This window comes from Sarcophilus harrisii, chromosome 2 (assembly GCF_902635505.1).
Source record: "Sarcophilus harrisii chromosome 2, mSarHar1.11, whole genome shotgun sequence".
In the NCBI taxonomy this organism is placed as follows: Eukaryota; Metazoa; Chordata; class Mammalia; order Dasyuromorphia; family Dasyuridae; genus Sarcophilus; species Sarcophilus harrisii.
Genome location: NC_045427.1, coordinates 277,455,502 through 277,475,559, shown reverse-complemented (window position 1 = coordinate 277,475,559; position 20,058 = coordinate 277,455,502). Strand labels below are relative to the sequence as shown.

Genomic DNA, 20,058 nt, shown 5'->3' with positions numbered 1-20,058 from the left:
TTATTTCTTCCATAATAAATCCTCCAATATGGAAAAGGTGGTCTTTCTCATTGTCTACCAAACATGACATAATAAAGTTAACAGAGCAGTAAATTTGATATTACTGGATTTGAATCAAATCCTGATTTGGAGTTTCAGAACTTATGTTACTTTGGGCCAATTATTTTATCACTTCTGGAACTCAATTTTCTCATTTGCAAAATGAGGTGGTTAGATTAGATGATCTCTACATTTCTAGCCAGTTTTGAAACCAATGCTTTTTTTTTTAATAGGATTTTTTGAATTCTGTTTCCGCCACAGATTAGCTGCTGAGTCATTTACTCAGAGTTTTAATTTGCTTATTTATAAAATGAGGGAGTTGGAATAGATGATCTCTAAGGTAACTTTCAGCTGTGGTCTTTTATGATACATTCCTAAACCTCTTCTTCATAGAATGCTAGATTGTTCCCTTCCCCATATCTATCCAATTCTTACCTATTCTGTGAAGTCTATTTCAATTTCCCCAAAACTTCCCAGATAATAATTCAATAGTTCTTTTCCATTCTTTCTTCTGCTTCAGAATTTATTATTGGTACTACTCATTTATTAACTTAAACTTTATTGCTACTGTTTGTCTCAGACAAAAAAAAAGGCATCTGGAAGACAAAGAATTAAAGCATGCTTCTTTTATATCTTCCTAGTTATCTAGTACAGTTTTATGTGCTTAGTAATTCTCAACTTATATTTGGTAAGCCAATTTAGAATCAAGTATTCTAAAGTTGCTGATTACTCCATATCCCTTTTTTGTGGGATATGATTTCATTATGTGACTTCATTAGTATAGAGAAATTTCAGTGAGGAAACTCCCTCTGTGCTCTACAATTTATATTCTATAGCATGGAGAGGTTAAGTATCTTGGTTAGGGTCATAAAGGCTGTGTATATCAGAGGGGGAAGCTAAAATCTAGTTTTCCTGACTTAAGAGATCATCTTTCTAATGTAATCTCCATGCCATGCTGCCTCCCTAAGGTTAAATGTAATAAATCTTAAAAATTAAAACTGAAAGGTCATTCATATTATTCTATTGTATTATTATAATGCCAATTTTGCAAAAAAAAAATTTCTTGGAGAACTTATATAAAATATAATTCTGCCTGGGTTAGCTGGATTTAAATCAGATGCTTTGTGATAATTAAGTAAAAAAAGCTGACATTTTAATTTGACATTTTTTTTTTTCAGAACAAGAGAATAAAAAAAGCCGATACTTTATACCTTTCCTAAAGCAGTCTCTAATAAATGCTCATCGGAATCAAGGGTTAAATGGTTCACAGAAGTTGCAATCAGAAATGGGACAAATTGCTTATGTTAATACAGAAGAAATCTATACTACATTGTTGTGCTCAAAGATTTGCATAAACAGTCTATATGATTTAATAAACTAGGACTTGTATGAGAAAGGATAATGCCAACATGAGTAGTATTAAAAGAAGTAGGCTCTATTTGGTTAACAAACAGTCTCTAATATCTCAATAAGATAATGTGGTTTTAAAGAATATGATGTAAAACGTGTTATAAATTTTTTAAAGATGTTATTTAAAATGTTATTTAAACAGTTTACCAAAGTCCAAATTACTTGGATATTATTAGAATCAAATTATTATTCTGGGAAAAAATGAGGGATATCATCTGGATCTTAAACCCAAACATTAAAAATTCCATTTTGGAAGCATTGGTTATTTATGGAAAACTTTAAGGAAACTTTTAAGTTCAGCATTTTAAAATGTTTATTTTCCAGTATGTTTAATATCTCACTAAACTTATGAGTAAAACAAAAAGTATTAGCCAAAAATTTTAGAGAAATGCTTTAAAGAATCATGTCAGATCTGAACATGTAAATTTTTAGCTCAAAGCATATAAAAAAAAAATGAGTGATTAATTCCTAAGAATGTAAGATTTTAAGACTAAATAGATCTACGAGTTAACTATAAAATATTATATAATTTGCATATACTTATATTTTATTATCTTTTTTTTTTATTTCTGGTGAGGCAACTGGGGTTAAGTGACTTTGCCCAAGAGTCACACAGCTAGAAAGTGTTAGGTATCTGAGGCTGTATTTGAATTCATGTCCTCCTGACTGACTCTAGGGGCCAGGGCACTATTTGGCTTTTCCATTTACATACACTTTTTAAAAATCTAAGCAGGATAGTTTCTTTTTTCAAGTTCTGAATCTACAAATAAATCATGAAGAGTATTCTTTCAAAATGTATATTAATTTAAATTTATATAAATTAACTGATGTTTACAGAATCAATATCTAATGACAGAGAACTTGAAAATGTTTTCATATGCCATCCCTCTGAAATTCTGTAGATATTTATACACATAGACTTTCAATTTAGAAATATATAACCTGAAAGCTTGGAGGAGCCTAAAAGATCATCTAATCCCATCCCCTCATTTTACTAATGAAGAACTTGAGGCACAGAAAGATTAAGTTGTTGCGGTGCCTTAACTCAAATTATAAGGCTGGTGTTAGAACCAGTATTAGAATCTCCCTCTCCCCAACTTCTAATTTAGTTCTTTTCCCAATGCATTATGCTGCCTTTACTTAAGGAAACTGAGAAATTATTCAAACTCCATATTTATTTTTGACCACTCTTTTGTTATGTTGATGCTTCTTCAGGAGAACAGACTATACTATAAAGGGACAAATTAACTTCAAATGTGCCAATTTCAAACGTTAAGGATTCATTTTTCATGGAAGAATTATTATCTAAAATTGTCTAGGCAATTCAAAGCTTGTAAAAAGGTACTAAGAAACCTTTTTTTTCCTCTCCTATATTGCTATAGTTTGTTTTTGTTTTTTTGTTTTTGTTTTTTTTTTGCTAAGCAGTTCTATAGAAATTAAAAGTGATTTCATAATTTCTACATTTTTGAATGTGGAACTTAATTGTAAGTAGTTATAACTAATTAAAACAAAAATTTTGATAAATGCTCTGAATTGGTGCTCTATCTTGCCTAAGTTTTCAATTTAAGGTAACAGGTAATCCTTACAAATATTTACTTTATATAGGCTTGGAATAAATGTAAATCTACATTTTTAAAAAACTGACTTTAATTTGGGAAAAATATATGCAGCAAAATTTTTTTTTAAAAGCCAAACTTTCTAAGTTTCTTCTAGCTCTGGACATATCACTGCACATATAGTTTAAAAAAAAAGTTATGCAGTGATATTTGGAGCATTTTTTCCCCCAAAAATCAGATTTTTCATCCTACTAACTCCATTTTACTGCTTTCAAAATGCAGGTCTTTTTCAAGCACCAACAATATCCTCACCATTTATTACTGCAATAAGAGGCCAGAGAAAAGAGAGGAGGAGGGATGGTTAGAGAGAAAAGGGTGAGGGAAAGAAAGAGGAAGAGGAAGAAGGAGAAAGAGGAGAAGAAGAGAGAGAGGAGAGAAATTGAGGGTAGATTGTTAGGGTGGAAATTCTATTAATCTGTGGGATGCTCCAAAAAAACTTAATCTCTTGGTGTTTTCTATTTAGAAATTTTTACCCAGCTTCTGATATATATAGTTATGCTGGGCAAGCGCATAGTTTTATTTCCATAGTACTAATATTTAAAATTATTTTATGCCAATGAAGTTTTTTAGTATTTCTGAATATGCATCATAATCAAAATTATGCAGAAAATGGTAAAAAGGATAACAGAGAAAGCCTACTGTTTTACTGTTATCAAGTTAGCAAAAATTCAATGTTAACACACAAGTACATTCATTTTATCAATTTATATTAGGTTAACTGTATAAACATGTAGATTGTAGAATTTCACATTAAAAATAATATGAAATATATAGTAAACTATAAAATCAACTATTTACTTACTATAAAAATACTATAGATTCTGAATTGCTATTTAGTGAATATTATACTATAATCAGGAAATTAGTTTTCTATATATATATATATATATACATTAAATAAAATATATTCACTAAAATATTAATTTTCATGTTAATAAACACAATAGACTTGAACATTTTGAGTACTATCAATTCACCAGTTTAAAAAATACAAATTTAGTAAGTACTGCATGGAAATTCATTCTACTAGCTATGTTGAATATGAATATTTTAAACATGAATAGATAATATTTATATATAACATATGTATGTATGCCTATATACACATACATACCTATATACATACACACAATATCAGAAGAATAAATTAATTGTCTAGGTCAATGAAATAACAATGACCTTTCCACTAAGGTATACTATTGCATCTATCTACTGGTCACAACTTTAAAGTTGCTAAACTAACAAGGCTGAAATACAGTACAATACTTCAGTACTATTATACAATGTTAAACAAATTTACAAATTAAAAAAAAAAGCTTATGGCAAGATTTTACCACATTTAACTATTTAGGATTTCCTAAATTAAAGCAGTTATCCTCAATATCTTAAGAATTAAGTAATTAAATTTTTGGTTACAAGAAATTCTTCTCATAAAAGCTAACATGGAGTTATAATGTCTTGTATGTAATAACTATATAGTTATTATATAGTTACACAGGACAAAATATTTGATTAGAAAAAATCCAATACTGTTATGTATACAAATTTGCTAAACATATATAAGGAGGTAAATGAATTAGCAAACTAGAATTTCATAGGCAAAAAACAAAAACAAAAACCCAAAATTATATTGTAGGCTCAAACTATGATTTTTAAAAAGAGAGTATTGGGAAATCTGTGGGTATTCTTCTTCATGTTTTTTTTTTTTCCATATGTGATAAAAAATGAGTCATGAAGTTTTAAATGAATGGAAAATTCTAAAAGTTAATCAGATGTGGCAATGGACAATATATAAGTTTATAATGAAAAAAATCTATGTGTTTACTCCTTGGTATGGTAGTTTATATACTTTAGGGTGGGCAAACAACTACAAAACAAAATAGATATAACTTTTTAAAGCAAAAAATTACATACTTAAAAGTTATATTTAAAATTAATGATTTACAAAATAACCCTTTGTTTAAAATGCATTTGTACTAAGTTGCTAATGATTTTCTTTTAATTCTCAACTAAACACTCACTTGTTTGATGCGGTCTGGATTAACTGTGGTCTGAGGTTGTAGAATACTGACTGGTTCTGTCTTGGCCACATTTTGGGGCATTTCCCGAATTTTTTCAGCAATGAAGCCATGAACTGCATTTAGTGCTTCAACTGTTCCCTGGATCAAACACACCCGTTCTGTAGTGCCTGTAGAGAAAAAAAAATAATATTCAGAAAAATTTTCTCATATTTTTTGAAAATCAGGTAGATATGTATTTACCTAGCTGATAGTATCAAAAATTAATTAGACAGACTAATATCAATAACATCCTTCTTATTATTTGTTTATATATTTATTTCATGTGAGGGTCACCATATTAAGGTGTAGTAGCAAGTCTATTTTACATTCATTTTGTTCCTCCTTTCGTCTTCATTTCTGTATGGAAAAACTATATTTTAAGTCACTCAAGTAAGGCCTGGTCAGATGTCACTCAGGACACCTAGATTATGTTCAGTTCAATGGTACTGACTTCAGAGAGGCCTAATATAGCCTTTTGTCAATAAACAAAATTTTATTATCTACTTGATGTATGGCACTATGCTAAGCACTGGGTATAAAAAAAAAGGCACACACACACACACACACACACACACACACACACACACAAAAGCAAAACAAACAAACCTAGTACCAGCTCTCAAAGAACTTGTATCTTAAGTGAAGAGTCAATGTGCAAATAACTGTGCTACAAATAAGCTACATGCATGATAAATTGGAAATTATCAATGGGAGGAAGGCTTTAACATCAAAGGAGAATTGAGAAAGGATTTTTGTAAAAAGTGAGATATTAGCTAGGACTTGAAAGTAGCCAGGGCAGACAAGTAGAGAAAGAACCCCAAGAAAGGAGGTCAATCTTAAAAAAGTACAGCTGGAAGATGTATTGTCTTGTGCTAGAAGCCGCATAGAGAACTATCATCACTAGATTGAAGAGATTATTGGGATGAGGTAAGGTTACAAGAAGCCTGAAAAGATAACAGGGGACCAGGTTATGAAGATCTTTGAATTCCAACTATAGTTCTTTTAAATCTCTTTCTCCAAGTACCATTTCCAAATACCAGGGAAGTATGTGCAGCAAACATATAGATTTGACAAATACACTTAAAGGAGAGAAGCTAATGAATCTCATCAGTGATAATTTTTCTGGATTTAGCTAGGCTGTTTACTGAATAAGAAATACATAGTTTCATACTTGAAACCTTTTCAGTTTGACAGTACCCACCAGCGCTTGTATTCTGCTGGTATTAAATGTGAGAATGTAGTTATCTATGTAACATCTAAGACATCATAGAGTTTTTAATATGATCAGACATAAAAAAATTAGGCAATGATATTTTTCCTAGGGTTTTCAATTTTAAACATTATAAATTAAACGTTTGCTAGTTGCTATTAGGGGAAAAAATAGGCAACTAGGATTAGAAATATTAAATACAATTTTTTTGGAGGGAAGTTATTACTGTAAGAATCTCACTAGAATTAAGAAGTACACATTTTCAAATAATCAAATATTTCAAATGTTAAACTTTCTACTACTCATAGATATGAGCTAGAAAAAAAAAGGAAAAAAAAAATCCTTTTTAATGGGCTGCCACAGACATTAACCAAGGAGAAAAGGTATTTCTATTTCGCCAAAGAGTTCTTCTTTATAAAACCTCATCCTTTCTAAAGCCCAAATATCAGTGATTGTCGCACTATTTTAGTGTATACAATAATTTTTAGGCTTATTATATGGTAGCATACAGGTACATAAAGTAGAACTCAACTTTAGGAAAAACTGGTTTAAAAGTCCTATTTTTTATACACTAGCTATGACTCTAGATAATGATTGAACTTCTCTAAAATGTTATATTTTGGAAAAATATTCAGAGAATATTTCAGACTTGCATTGACAAACATTTCCTCACCAAGAATGTCGATTATCTAGTTTTATTATATGTACTTCTAATAATTATATTATATATTCCTATTGTAGTTACCTCATTCATGATAAGTCTTATTTGCTCCTTAATTATACAAAACCAGGTATTTAGAAGGTACTAAAATCTGTAATAGGTAAATCAAAGTTCCTCATAAAAATAATTCTGAATATGAATTTTTTGGCAATTAAAATTTTTCATTCATATTTTATGAAAGCAAATCATATGAATCTGTATTGTAATATTTGAAGATAATTTCCATAGTTTCTTTTAAAATGCCTTTGCTTCTTAGAAACTGACATTTCAGAGCAGAAGAGAAGAAAATTCATTCATTTCAACTCACTCACAAATACTAGCTTTAGGTAAAGATAAACTAGAATTTGGTAAAGATGAAATAGTAAAGTTGACTCAGTGCCTAAATGATGTAGATAGTGATTCACTTTAAATATAAGCATAAGACAAGACATAATTATCTGTAATTTTATTTGTAAATTTTATCTGTAAATAAGCCATATGGTTTATGATAAAATACAGATAGAGATTCTAGTTCATTACACTGAGCTTATTAATTTCAAATGTGCACAAATTAGTGAAAGCATACTATTACATGTAGTAATACATGTTATCATATGTATGTGATAAATACATATAGTCACATAAATGTAATGGATTCTAAATTTCACATTTCATTTTATGTAAATGGTATCCTGCCTATATGTAAGAAATTTAAACTATTACAAATTATAGAACTTTTAAATAAATATTTACAAATACAAGAACATTTCATTTAATAAGACTACCCATTTTACAGAACAGTAAACAATGTATAAATTTACAAGCTATGCATAATAAGGAGACTAATTTCATGCATGGCTTATCTACTCAGTCTCATGACTTTAGTTAGACATCTTAAAATAATTTCAAATTTTGATTTGCTTTATTTTTAATTTCTGGCCAGTATTTCTTAATGTTCCCAAACTAATTGTGTATTTATAAAAGTTCAGGACTACGTAAAACACCACAGTTTTATATTAAATAGCTATCTGATGAAAACAAAAAAAATTGGTACCTTTTAAAACTTTTTTCATTTTCCCCCCAAATTCACATATGTATTTTTATTTGTTCAGATCAAAGTTTATATTATATATTCTCATATTTAAAAATTCTAAGCAACTCTTGAAAATACTTACGTAAATTATATATTTGAATCTAGAAACAGTGAACATATAAATTTCTATGTGTATAATATATGTAAATATAAAGTATGATTAATGTATATTATTCTTTTTCTCCAAAACGTTTCTGCTCTTACAAGTCAGGAAGAAGAATAAGAAATAGTTGTATACCCATGGAGACAGGTTGTACAATTCAAGATTGTTAGGAATGAAAATGGATTATTTTTGTAGCAGTCTTTTATAAAATATTTTAACAAAAAGCAATGATTCCTTTCGTCACTGTATGTAGAAAATTGTTCAATAAATGTGAGTTTGAGATCTTAATGTATTTTTCCCTCTCTTAACTAGCTTTTATTATCAGTCTCTCCTCCCTCTACCCCCACAATGTTAACTCCTGTGGTTCTTGTGTAAAATAATCCAATTCTAAAGGGATGCTCTAGGGAGTCTTTACAAGGATGTATTAATTGTCTGCTAAATGGCAAGAATGGATGAGGATTGATCAAGGCAACAACAGTTCTTCTCTCAGCAGACAACACAAAACACAGATCAAGTTACTCATGCTTCTGGAGCCAAACATGAAGTGCACTTACAGAGATGTATACTGTCAAAACAGAGAAAAGAAACCAGTCAAACCCAAACAGAAAATTTCGTCAACCTTGGCACAGATTCACCAAGATCCTACAATCTATGTTGTTTTAGCAACTGCAATTTAAGACCATACCTACCACATCAGACATCACAGCAGATTCCACTATTTTTCACTTTGTATAGGCCAGTGGAAAGTAAATGAAAATCACTGAACCATGAAGAAATTCAATTGTGTAAAAATAAATTTCACACAGTGTATGTGAGACAAATTGGAGATAGTTCACAATTGCAATACATTTTCTTTGAGGATTAAATTATCTCACTCATTAAAACTACCATAAAAAGAAAAAAAAAATAGGAGATTGTAATCCACCACTGGGAATTGCTTTAATTTTTAGAAGAAATGCTGTTATGTTTTTCCACTTAATTCTAATGGCTTTTCACTCAGCATAGAGCACAATAATTTATAAAAGGGAATTAGGCAAAAGAAAAATTGCCAGGTACATGGCCAACCTATATAACAAAAATGAACCATTAAAATTATTGGCATTGCTAAGGTATTTTTTTTGGAGGGGGGGGGGGTTCAATGATGGTAAAGAAGGGGCCATTTAAAAAGCTTTTAGGTTCCATTACTGACTAAAGTAAACTGCAAGTTATTTATCATTTTTAGTTAAAAGTAGCTTTTACTATCTATGGAAGACTATTAACCAAAGTTTAAGTTACTTATATAAAAATATTTTCTTTTGGTACTATGAAATCTAAAGATATCTTTGAAACAAATCATTAAGGTTATTTTTTTTTAAAGAAATGACCAAAAAAACTGGCAAGGAAAGATTAAGATCTCTTTGCATGTACTATAATGTAAACTGGTTTGTATTTTTGAGCTTGGCAAATTAAAAAAAAATGTTGCTATTTCTATTTCTATTACAGACTACTTTAAAAATGGAGCACAAAAGAGACTAGAAAACTCAATGTTTGACAAACACCTTGCAAACCTTATTTAATGGGAACATATGACAAAACAGAAGTAAAAACAAGTTGGAGATTGTTGTTTCAAATATAGGAAGCAGATCTAAAGTTTCATTGGGGTAGGCAAATATACCTACAACTGTTCCATTAGACTGTGAACTCCTTAATAGTATGGATTTTCTCTTAGCTTTCTATGTATCCCTAGACTTTAACAAAGTCCCTGGCATGCAGAAGGCACTTAAATATTTATTTCTTGACTATTCACTTATACTCTGAAGAGAGAAGCTTGGGACACAAAGGAGTTAAATGACATATATTGTGTCATATATAGGACTTAAACATCAAGAATACTTGGTAAAAATTTAGTATTTAAAATATTTATAAGTTCTTCACATCAATGATATTCCTTAAAAATATATGGGCAGTTAGACAGTACAGTGGAGGGAACACTGAACTTGAAATCAGGAAGACGATTCTTTCTGAGTTCAAACCTGACCTCAGACACTTAGTAGCTGTATGATCCTGGGCAAATCACTTATCTTTCCCTCAGTTTCCTTATCTGGAAAATAAGTTAGAGAAGCAAATGGCAAACTACTCCAGTATCTTTGCCAAGAAAACTCCAGATGGTGTCACAAAGAGAGATAACTGAAGCAACCGAACTTCTCTTTAAAGTATAGTTTAATAACATAAGACTTCAAGAGTAAAAAGCTTTGCTATCTTCTTTGTTATACAAAAATTATATATGAACACTAGGTGGGGAAATAATCCCTGAGTGAACCATGGCAAAAGTTTAAATTGTGGTCCTAAGAAACATTTTTAAGAAATTATCTTTACCTTTCCTTAAGTATATAAAAAAATAGCTCAGGAGCTATTATATCAAGCACACTCTTTCACTTCATGTCCCCCTCCATTCCTATGTCTTGTAATTCAGGAGCTAATAGGCAATGTGGTCTTTGTTGTTCTACTTATGGTTAGAAATAAAAGAAACAGCACAGATTATCTTCTGATTTCTAGCTCTAAAAGATTATGGCTCTAAGTCTTGCTTCCTTAGCAAGATTTTTCTCCACACAGACTAGGTTTGTTTTTTGTTTTGTTTTTTTTTAAATCAGAAACTAATCCTCACTGGCTGAATAACTGATTTTCATCCCAAGACATTAGTTTTCAAAACTGATGCAGAAATACCCCCTTTTTATAATTCTCTTATGCTTTTAATAAAACAGCCTATGCAAATATTTATTATCATGTTACAACATAAACATATAATTATATTAATTAGTACTATGTTCCATTAATTACCACAGGAATATAGATTTTGAGACAGAAAAGATACTCAAGATACCTAATCCTCTTTCCCCCATTTTCTTACAATTGAGGGGGGGGAAATGAATTCCATAGAATTTAAGTGCCTTGTCCAAAGAACAGAGCCAGGGTTCAAATTAAAAATTCTTTCCACCGCATTCCAAAGGCAAAAGAGAAAAGATGATAGTTCCTAGAGGTATCCTTTAATATTTAAATCTTCCTAGTTATAGATTTTTATTGTATTTGGGGGAAAAGGAGGAAAAAAAAACTTAGGTTTGTTGTTCCACTGGAGGTCCACTCTTTAGCAATTTTTAGAACTAACCCAAGAAACCTTCTTTACCTATGATTGGCTAGGGAATGAGAGGAGGTTCATATGGGTTATTAGATGGGCAGGAAAGGGATATATAGAACAGCGGCAATCTAATAACAAAATGTACTATTGGTTGGCTCTGAGGGTGCCTGGGCAGATGACTGGGCTCTGATGTCATCCAGTATAGAGGAGGCCTTGATGAAGAGAGGAATTTGATTGACATCATAAGCACTTACCTCTCTCTTCTCATTTTTGCCTCCTTTCTCCATTAATTATCTCAATCAGTTATACTAATCCTTTATTTAAAATATTCTTAAATTAGCTAATATTCAGGTTATTATGGCTTCAATTATCTGTCCAACTTTATTTCTCATAATTTTCTAATACATAATGTAAAAAACAATCAATTTAGACCCCTACTCTAATTTTAATCTCCACAATAATATCTCTGTCGTAAAGACTGTGTTCATGGGACACTGATATAAGAGACAGAGGAGGAGAGTCAGCTTCACAGCCAGGAATACCTGAGTTGAATCTCTGCCTCTGAGAAATAGTGTGACCCCACAAATCCTTTCGTCTTCCATGCATATAGGCAATTCTCCCAAATTCTAGCTTGTCGCAAAGGTAAAGATCTGCATTTACTGAATGCTTACTGAAGAATGTTTCTTTACCAGAGTTTCTTGTACTAATAAAATCACAGGCCTATTTCTATATTGAAAAGAAGATGCAGATCTGCATTATTAGAATTAACACACTTAGGTTTCTGCTTTCCCCAGACATGAAATTCCTAATGTCTCATTTAAAATCTATCAATCATTATTTAAGGTCAATCATATCCACTACCTTCTCCATGAAGCCATATCTGACTTCCTGCTCACAGTGATCTCCTCCATATTACTCTTAAGTCTTCTATAACATATTATGTGACCTTATTTTGTTCTTAATTTGTCTTGAATTATTATCTATGGGACAACTAGATGGCAAAGTAAATAGTGTTCTGGGACTGGAGTCAGGAAGACCCCAAGTTCATTGCTGGTCTCAAACGCTTCTGTGTGACTACGGGCAACTCACTTAAACCTGTTTATTAATCTAAAAAATGGAAATAACAATTGCACCTATCTCACAGAGGTATTGTGTAGATCAAATAATTTCATTTTGCAAAGCATCTAGTACAGTGTTGGGACATAGTAAGCACTACATAAATGTTAGTGATTTTATTATTTTATGATTATTACTCTCATGTGTTCTAGTCCTCTCTCTCTGAAACTATTATATAGAGCAGCTATAGTGTACAAATTCAGTTCTTTATGGAGTTTTAGGTCTCCGATAACACCCAACAGACATTTTCCATAGAGAAATGACACTAGAACACTGGTTTCTTAGGATTCCTTTGGGGTCCCAAGCCCTGCAGTGGCTACAGGAGAATGAATTATGTCCAAATTACTATACTAACTTTGTTTTCTTAATTAAGAGTATTGTTTTTATTAGGTGAATTTTCTAGTTCTATACTGATCTTCAAGCATAATTTCCCCAGAGTAGATTTGTTTCAAGGTCTTTCTTATTTTGCTTTTATTTCCCAATAATCTTAGGGCTAAAATGCAAAGTAATATGTCTATTTTATCATTTCTGAATATATTATGCTTTCTCAAAACTAACTGCAATGCATGAAAGGATATGTCATTTTAAAATGCAAAGTCACTTATAAAAAAAGGACTATAACTGAAAATATAATTAACCATGAATATTTTATTCACAATTGTTTTTAGGAAAGAGCACCAAAATATAGTTTAGTCAGATGAATTCCAAATGTAAAATGAAAAAAAAAATCTCAGAAATGTCATCTTATGCCATCTAATTAGCATTTTATTTTCAAGTAACAGATTGTTTATAAGGAAAGCATTTTTGTAGTTTAAAAAAATATTTTGTACTAATTATCATAGTACTAAGATAAATTAAACTGTAAAATAAGAGGAAAAATAATTTCTCACATTACTTTGGAAGAGAATAAATGAGTTCCCCATTTTAAGTCAGATGACTTAAGATTATATTAAACCAGTATAAAGACACCAGACATAGCTCATATCAGAGAAGATGAATTAACATAAATATCAGCTTTTGGAGTTTAAGTCAAGTCCATGAAATATTGTGCTTTTAAATGTACCACATATGCAACTTCTGGGGTAACTATTAAAATGTGAAATATCTAATTCAACCCCAAATTTTTTTTGGGGGGGAAACCAAATTACAAACAACTCTAATTTGACATATAATTGGACAACTGGTTATATGATAAACAAATTAACATATACACACACACACACACACACACACACACACCAAAAACTCAAAACAGAAAATCAAAGGAAATATAAAAAAGAAAGGCAATTTTCTGCTGACAGCAATCTATACTACATAGAAGAAATTGAGACTATAGTTAAAGAAAGCAGAAACCTAAGGGTGTTAATTTTTTCCTTGGCAAAACATTAACTAAATTTGGTATTGAGATATCTGAGTTTTGCTCTATTAACTAAATCCAGATAATAACATGGGTTTTCAAAGACTTCAAAGATGAAACAGAAGAGCCAAGTGTCCAAAAGGCAGAACAGCTTTGATTGTGGGCTTGACAATAAACTTCCATCTGACATTTAATAATCACTTAAGTACATAAAGGTTCATCATTATAAGACTGTTCACTAGATGACCATTATTCTTTGTTTTTGTGCAAAGCAACTTACATAGACCAACTACTAAGATTTGTGGGATTTTTTTAATAAAAGTTTTTTTTTAATTTTCAAAGTATATACATGGATAATTTTTGACATTCACCTCTACAAAATCCTGGGTTCCATTTTTCTCTTTCTTACCTCCACCCCCTCCCCCAGTCAGCAAGTGATCCAATATATATTAAACATGTGCAATCCCTCTCTATATATTTCTACAAATATCATGCTGTAAAAGAAAGATTTGTGGTGTTTTAGGCACAATGGCATCACTGAAGTTGTACATTCAGAAGCTGTTTGTTGATATTGTTTCCATATGACTAAGTATTACATGTAAGTAATGTAAACAAGTGGAATTATACAGATGAAATAAAATAGCTAAGGAGCTTCCAGAATAATCTAGGAACAAAGTAAAGGAACAAACGTTTGAAATATTAAGTAGAACGTGAACTACAAAAGAGAAATTCAAAATGCTAAGACTGATCTGGGAAGTGAGAAATCACCTTAGGGTAAGTTGAAAATGAAACTACAAAAGGTTTTAGGGAGGAACTAGGTAAAGATGAGAATAATGCCTACTATAAGAAATCTTAGGAAGAAAGAAAAAGTCAATTTTAGATAGCTGGGGTCAATGGTAAAAAGAGGAAAGGGCTTTATGAGACTGTATTGGAATTCAAAAGTTTGAGTTCTGGATTTGCTATTTACTAGCTATATGAGTTTGATCAAATCACAGAACCTGAGACTTGGTTTCCATATTGTTTTATCAATGGAATAGCAAAATTTATATTATTCCAAGGATGCTGTAACAATGGGATATATTAAAGGATATACATATATATATATATATATATATATAATACATATATATCTGTAATTAGTATATAATACACTCTTTTAAAAAATACTTTCCAAACAATTTTAAAAGTTTGAGTTTTACCCCAAGTCAGTGAATTTTTTTTAAACTTACAAATAAAACTTACCACCCTCAGAGAAATGATCTCTGTAGTGCAAGAACTGCTTCCATATTACTTATATCGAAATAGCTAATTTTCAACTAGATAAAGAGCAGGAATAACAACAACAACAACAAGAGTATAGAATATTCATGCTAGACTGGATATTAATCTTTCTCCCTAGTTCCTGCTTATGAATTGAGGCATCATGGCACTTCAGAGTCACACCAGTAATAAGTATTTGAGGCCAGATTTGAACTCAGCAAGAGAAATCTTTCTGAATTCAGGTCTGGCACACTATCCACGGAGTCACCTAGCACAGAGTAATATAAAAAATCTTTAGTCTGGTACATACTACCATAGTAGTAATTCAGCAAAATAATATAAGGGTGTACATAACTATATATTCCAAATGGGATGTCAACTTATGCAAGTGGAAAGATGAGAAAAAAGTGGGGAAGGAGGTTTGGACAAGTAGAATTGGGGAAAAAAAATTATATGCGCCTGACATCCCAATCTATTATCTATCTATCTACACACATATAAATATATAAAATCTTTTTGGGTTTGATGAACTTGAGTTACACAGATTAGATTTCTCTCTAAGGGCTATATGCTCATTTCCCCTCCCCCCCCTTAACTCCTCTGTCCTGGCATCTCCTTATTCCCTTTAATTAGTAACATGGTTATTTAAACTACTTGTGACTTGTGGATTTAATTTTAGACAGATATTTAATAAGATATTTCCCAGAACATTTTCTCAAGACAAATATCATAAGAAATGTTTATAACAATGTAGTAAGTAATATAAGGACTACTACAGAACTAAGTCATTAAAGATATGAATGCATTCCTACTTAACCATGGGAATGGCTTTTTTATTGTTTGATAATTTTATAAGAAAAGAAATATACATTTTAAAATTCTTCAATTCTTTTTACAAAAAAAAAATCCCTACAAAATTTCATTCCAAACCTATTACAGAATAAAAGATATATGCATTGAGTGGAAGACAGACCATCACTAGAGAAGAATAGTATAGGATTATATTCAAGATTTTTTTAGACAGATATTTCAGATCAACAAAAGCACTTAAAATCTACTTAGAAGGAAAACTCATTTTGCCATTACAATATTTATGCCATTCTACATTTATAAGCATTTTAATACTTCCTCCCACACATACAATTACTAAGAGGAAAAAAAAAAACACATCTAAACAGGACAAAATACTTAAGAAATTGTAGGCCCTGGCATATATTATAATTCAAAAAACTACCTTTTTATTCAGGAAATTTATTTCAATTGCAATTATTTCCTAGATTCTATGCTGTAAAACCTAAGAAAAACAAAAACAACAATCTATAACCTATTTGATATTCATGTAATATGGTATAGGCTGAAAATATTTTTAATAATGAATGATGATCTCATTAAAATGATCAAAGAACAAAAAAGTACTGCTGGACAGCTAAGATCTCCATCCCTATCAGAAGATTGCCTAGAACTCTACTTTTAGGCACTGATTTCATTAGAAATATATGGATAGTTCAAAGTTTCTTTAGGTGATTGAATATAAAATTTTAAATTCAGAACTTAGACCTTAATTTCAAAACTAAGGTTGTGAGTTGCCTTAGAACACATCTAATTCATTATTGAGGCAGGTATGTTGGTGGTTAATTTTATCCATTTATAAAGGTTTCATTGATCCATCAAGAGCTACTCTAAGAATCCTATTAGGATTATTCATAATCCTAACTTGGGGTAGCTAGGTGACAACAGTGGGTAGGTGACTCCAGACCTGGAGTCAGGTTGCCGAGTTCCAATCTGGTTCCAGATACTTACTAGGCCTGTGACCCTGGGCAAGTTCCTTAATTTTGTTTGCCTCAGTTTCCTCATCTATAAAATGAGCTAGTGAAGAATGGCAAACCACTCCAGTATTTCTGTCAAGAAAAACCCCAAATGGGGTTATGAAGAATGACTAAAAGAATGACTGAAAAACAGTCAGAAAAAACCCTTCCTCTGTTACTAATAAACTCCCTGACTACGTTAATACCTATCTTGCATACTTTAAAAGGAAAATAACAAATTGAAACAGGAGACATTCGGATATCTGCTACAGAGGCTATAAAGTATCCAAGCACTTTTCTGGCCTTACAGGTTGTGTTGGCAAAGTAAACCAGTAGAAATTAACCTATTCCGCTGTACAGCAAGTGTTTATGCTCTTGGCTGTCACATTTCATTGCTCAGCAAAAACAACAAGTGATTTTGGCTCCTTATATAAAGCATTTGACATACATGTATGCCCATAGAATGGGAATTCTTTTAGTATATTTGAAATTATTAACTGAAGTGTACATTTTGGTGACAGACTTTAAAGGGAAAAGAACATTTTGAACCAGTTCAATAATGATCTTAAAGACCAGGGCTATAAAATTCAAAACTACATATAACTTCTAAATAAATGAATACACTCTCCTACCATTCGACTAACCATTGAAGCAACTTTTCTCCTGCCATTTAAGTTCAATATCAACTCAATGTAATCTCAAAACAATTTTTATGTGTCAAGTATTTTCTGGGGATATAATGACAAAAATAGAACACGTTATACCAAACCAAATGAAATACACACACATACAATGTATATACACAGAGATAAACAGAAAATTAATACATAAGAGAGTAATTTGGGGAGGGGTGGAAAAACAGATTAAAAATTGGGAAGAATAGGAAAGTCCTATAGATGTCCCTCTTCCTCTCAAGAAGGAAGTTGGGGGTTTCCCCTCTTCCATATCATTTCCTATCCAAAGTAACACTCTCTGCTGGGGTTTTTACTTTTTCTCTTTTCTTCTCAATATGGGGAAAATTTTGTTTTGTATGTTCATGAGATGATATGGGAAATAGAGGATCACAAAATCAAACAGCTTGGCTATTATTGCAAAACTAAAAAGGGAGGTGGGAAAGGGAGGTAAATACTATTGACCTCAAAGAAAGCCTAGAGATGCTAGGAATTATTACTTAAACTTTTAAAATAAAACAAATATTAAATCCATGTTTTAGACTCAATAAATGTTTACCAAACCATAAGTCATAAACAATATCTTAGAGGGAGAAAATTTTTTCTTTAGAATTTTTCCCACGCTGAGAAAAGGAGAATACAGTTTACTTAGGACATAAGGATAAAAAGGTAAAGGAAAACATAATTGCATTATAAATTATGAAACTGAAGACACACAAAATGTGACTCATAATTTTGAATTGTGTTTTATTCCTGCAATGAAAATATTAATAAACCTCAGTATCCAGAATTATTTTATTTAATGTTAAAGATGAAAAAGGAAAAGGAAGCAAATTCTTCCAAAAAGGACAGTTATGGGGTATTTTCAATTGAAACATTAGTGAGTTGGAAGAAAAGTGAAAATTGTTTTAAAAGATTTCTGGAATACTTCCACAGTCAATAAATTGGAAAGGAAATTCCTTTTGCTGTCTTTCTGACCAGATGGAAATCCATTAATCTGTTTTCTTTATGTAAATAATTGGCCTTTAGAATCCCAGTAGACTGAATTTTATTTACTGTAGTAATTGCGAGTATTATATGGATTATATTCTACTTCAGAACATGAGCCTTTCTATATTTATAAGTTTCTTACTAACATGTCATGGAATGTAAAACCTATGGGACTTGGGGACCTTAATTTAAGCCTGTGGCACTAAAGGTGCAGCTGTTCATTTGCAAGTAATCATCATAGCTATTGAAGCCATAGAAAAATAATTTTAAAAATCCATTTCCATCTCTTTTAAAAGTATTTAGACATGCAACAATCAGCATTATATTGTATATTACACTTCTTCTCACTGAATCCTTCCTTATTTAAAATGTGTTATGAAGAACTTCAAAATATGGATCTTGATACAATAAGCTATAAATGTGACCTGCAGATAACACAAAAAAATTTGGATATAAAGATTATGCAATTTTCCCCACAATACAGAAATCATTATGAGCCTAACTATTATGGAGAGATAGTCATTAAGATAGGTATGAATTTTAAAATTCTTTTAGAGGGAAAATTTGAATTCAACTTAGGACTAGCATTATATAAATAGATTTTGTTAGTTCAAACTTCTTTGTTAATTCTCAAATATCAGTTTATCTCACCATTTTTCAGTCTCACTATTTATTAGTGCCTCTCTTATTGTTTTGAAACATGACCAAATATCCCCATCTTAAAACAACCTTCATAACTCTCTTCAGGCTATTGTACTGTTTTTCTTTCCTCCTTATCTCAGTCAAGCTTCTAAGAAATAGCTGTCTATAATAGATGCCTCCACTTTATACTGATCTATAAGTTTCTTCATACTTCTTGATCCTATTTATTTGTTTATTTATCTGTATAAGTGTTTGTTTTTAAATGAAATTTTATTTTCAGTTTCCTCAATCCTTTAGCAATCATGCTTTCAATCTGGTCTCATCACTCATCTAGTTTGGTCTCTTCAAAGTTACCAGCAGTTATCTTAAATGCCAAACTAATAATCCTCATTCTTTCTGTGCATCTTCCTTTTGCCTGATGCAATTGACACCAGTGACCTATCTCTTCCATATACATTCTTTTCTCTCGGTTCTTCTCCTAAGTGTTTTCTTTACATAACTCATCATACTTATAGAGGCTTCTAATTCTGGGTATGTCCCTAGGTTCTCTCCCAATTCTTTTTCTTCTCTCTGGACACTCTATAGGTGGTCCTATTAGTTTCCACAGGTTTAATTATTATCTCTATATAGATTACTCACAGATTTAGAGCTCAAGGCTCATCTTTGAGCTTCAGTTCTGTTACTACCAACTACCTGCTGGGGATTTCAAACTAAATGTCACGCAGACACCTCAAACTTAAAATGTACAGAATAGACCTCATTGGCTTTTCCCTCAAAATAGTATCCCTTTCTAAACATCTCTATTTCTGTCAAAGATTCCAGTCTCTCAAATATATAACTTCTGCCCTATCTTTTCTTTAAAAAAATAGCTTTT

The 20,058-nt window shown here is 31.0% G+C and overlaps 1 protein-coding gene across 6 annotated transcripts in view; it reads right to left on the bottom strand.

Annotated features, from left to right (window-relative positions):
- The window catches only part of NOVA1 (NOVA alternative splicing regulator 1), a 159,279-nt gene that overhangs the window by 35,348 nt on the left and 103,873 nt on the right, over positions 1 to 20,058 (bottom strand). For all 6 annotated transcript variants that reach the window (XM_031952277.1, XM_031952273.1, XM_031952276.1 and 3 more), the window contains one exon: positions 5,087 to 5,253. In XM_031952277.1, coding sequence (XP_031808137.1) covers positions 5,087 to 5,253 — 167 coding nt within the window. The remainder of the gene's footprint in view (positions 1 to 5,086; positions 5,254 to 20,058) is intronic.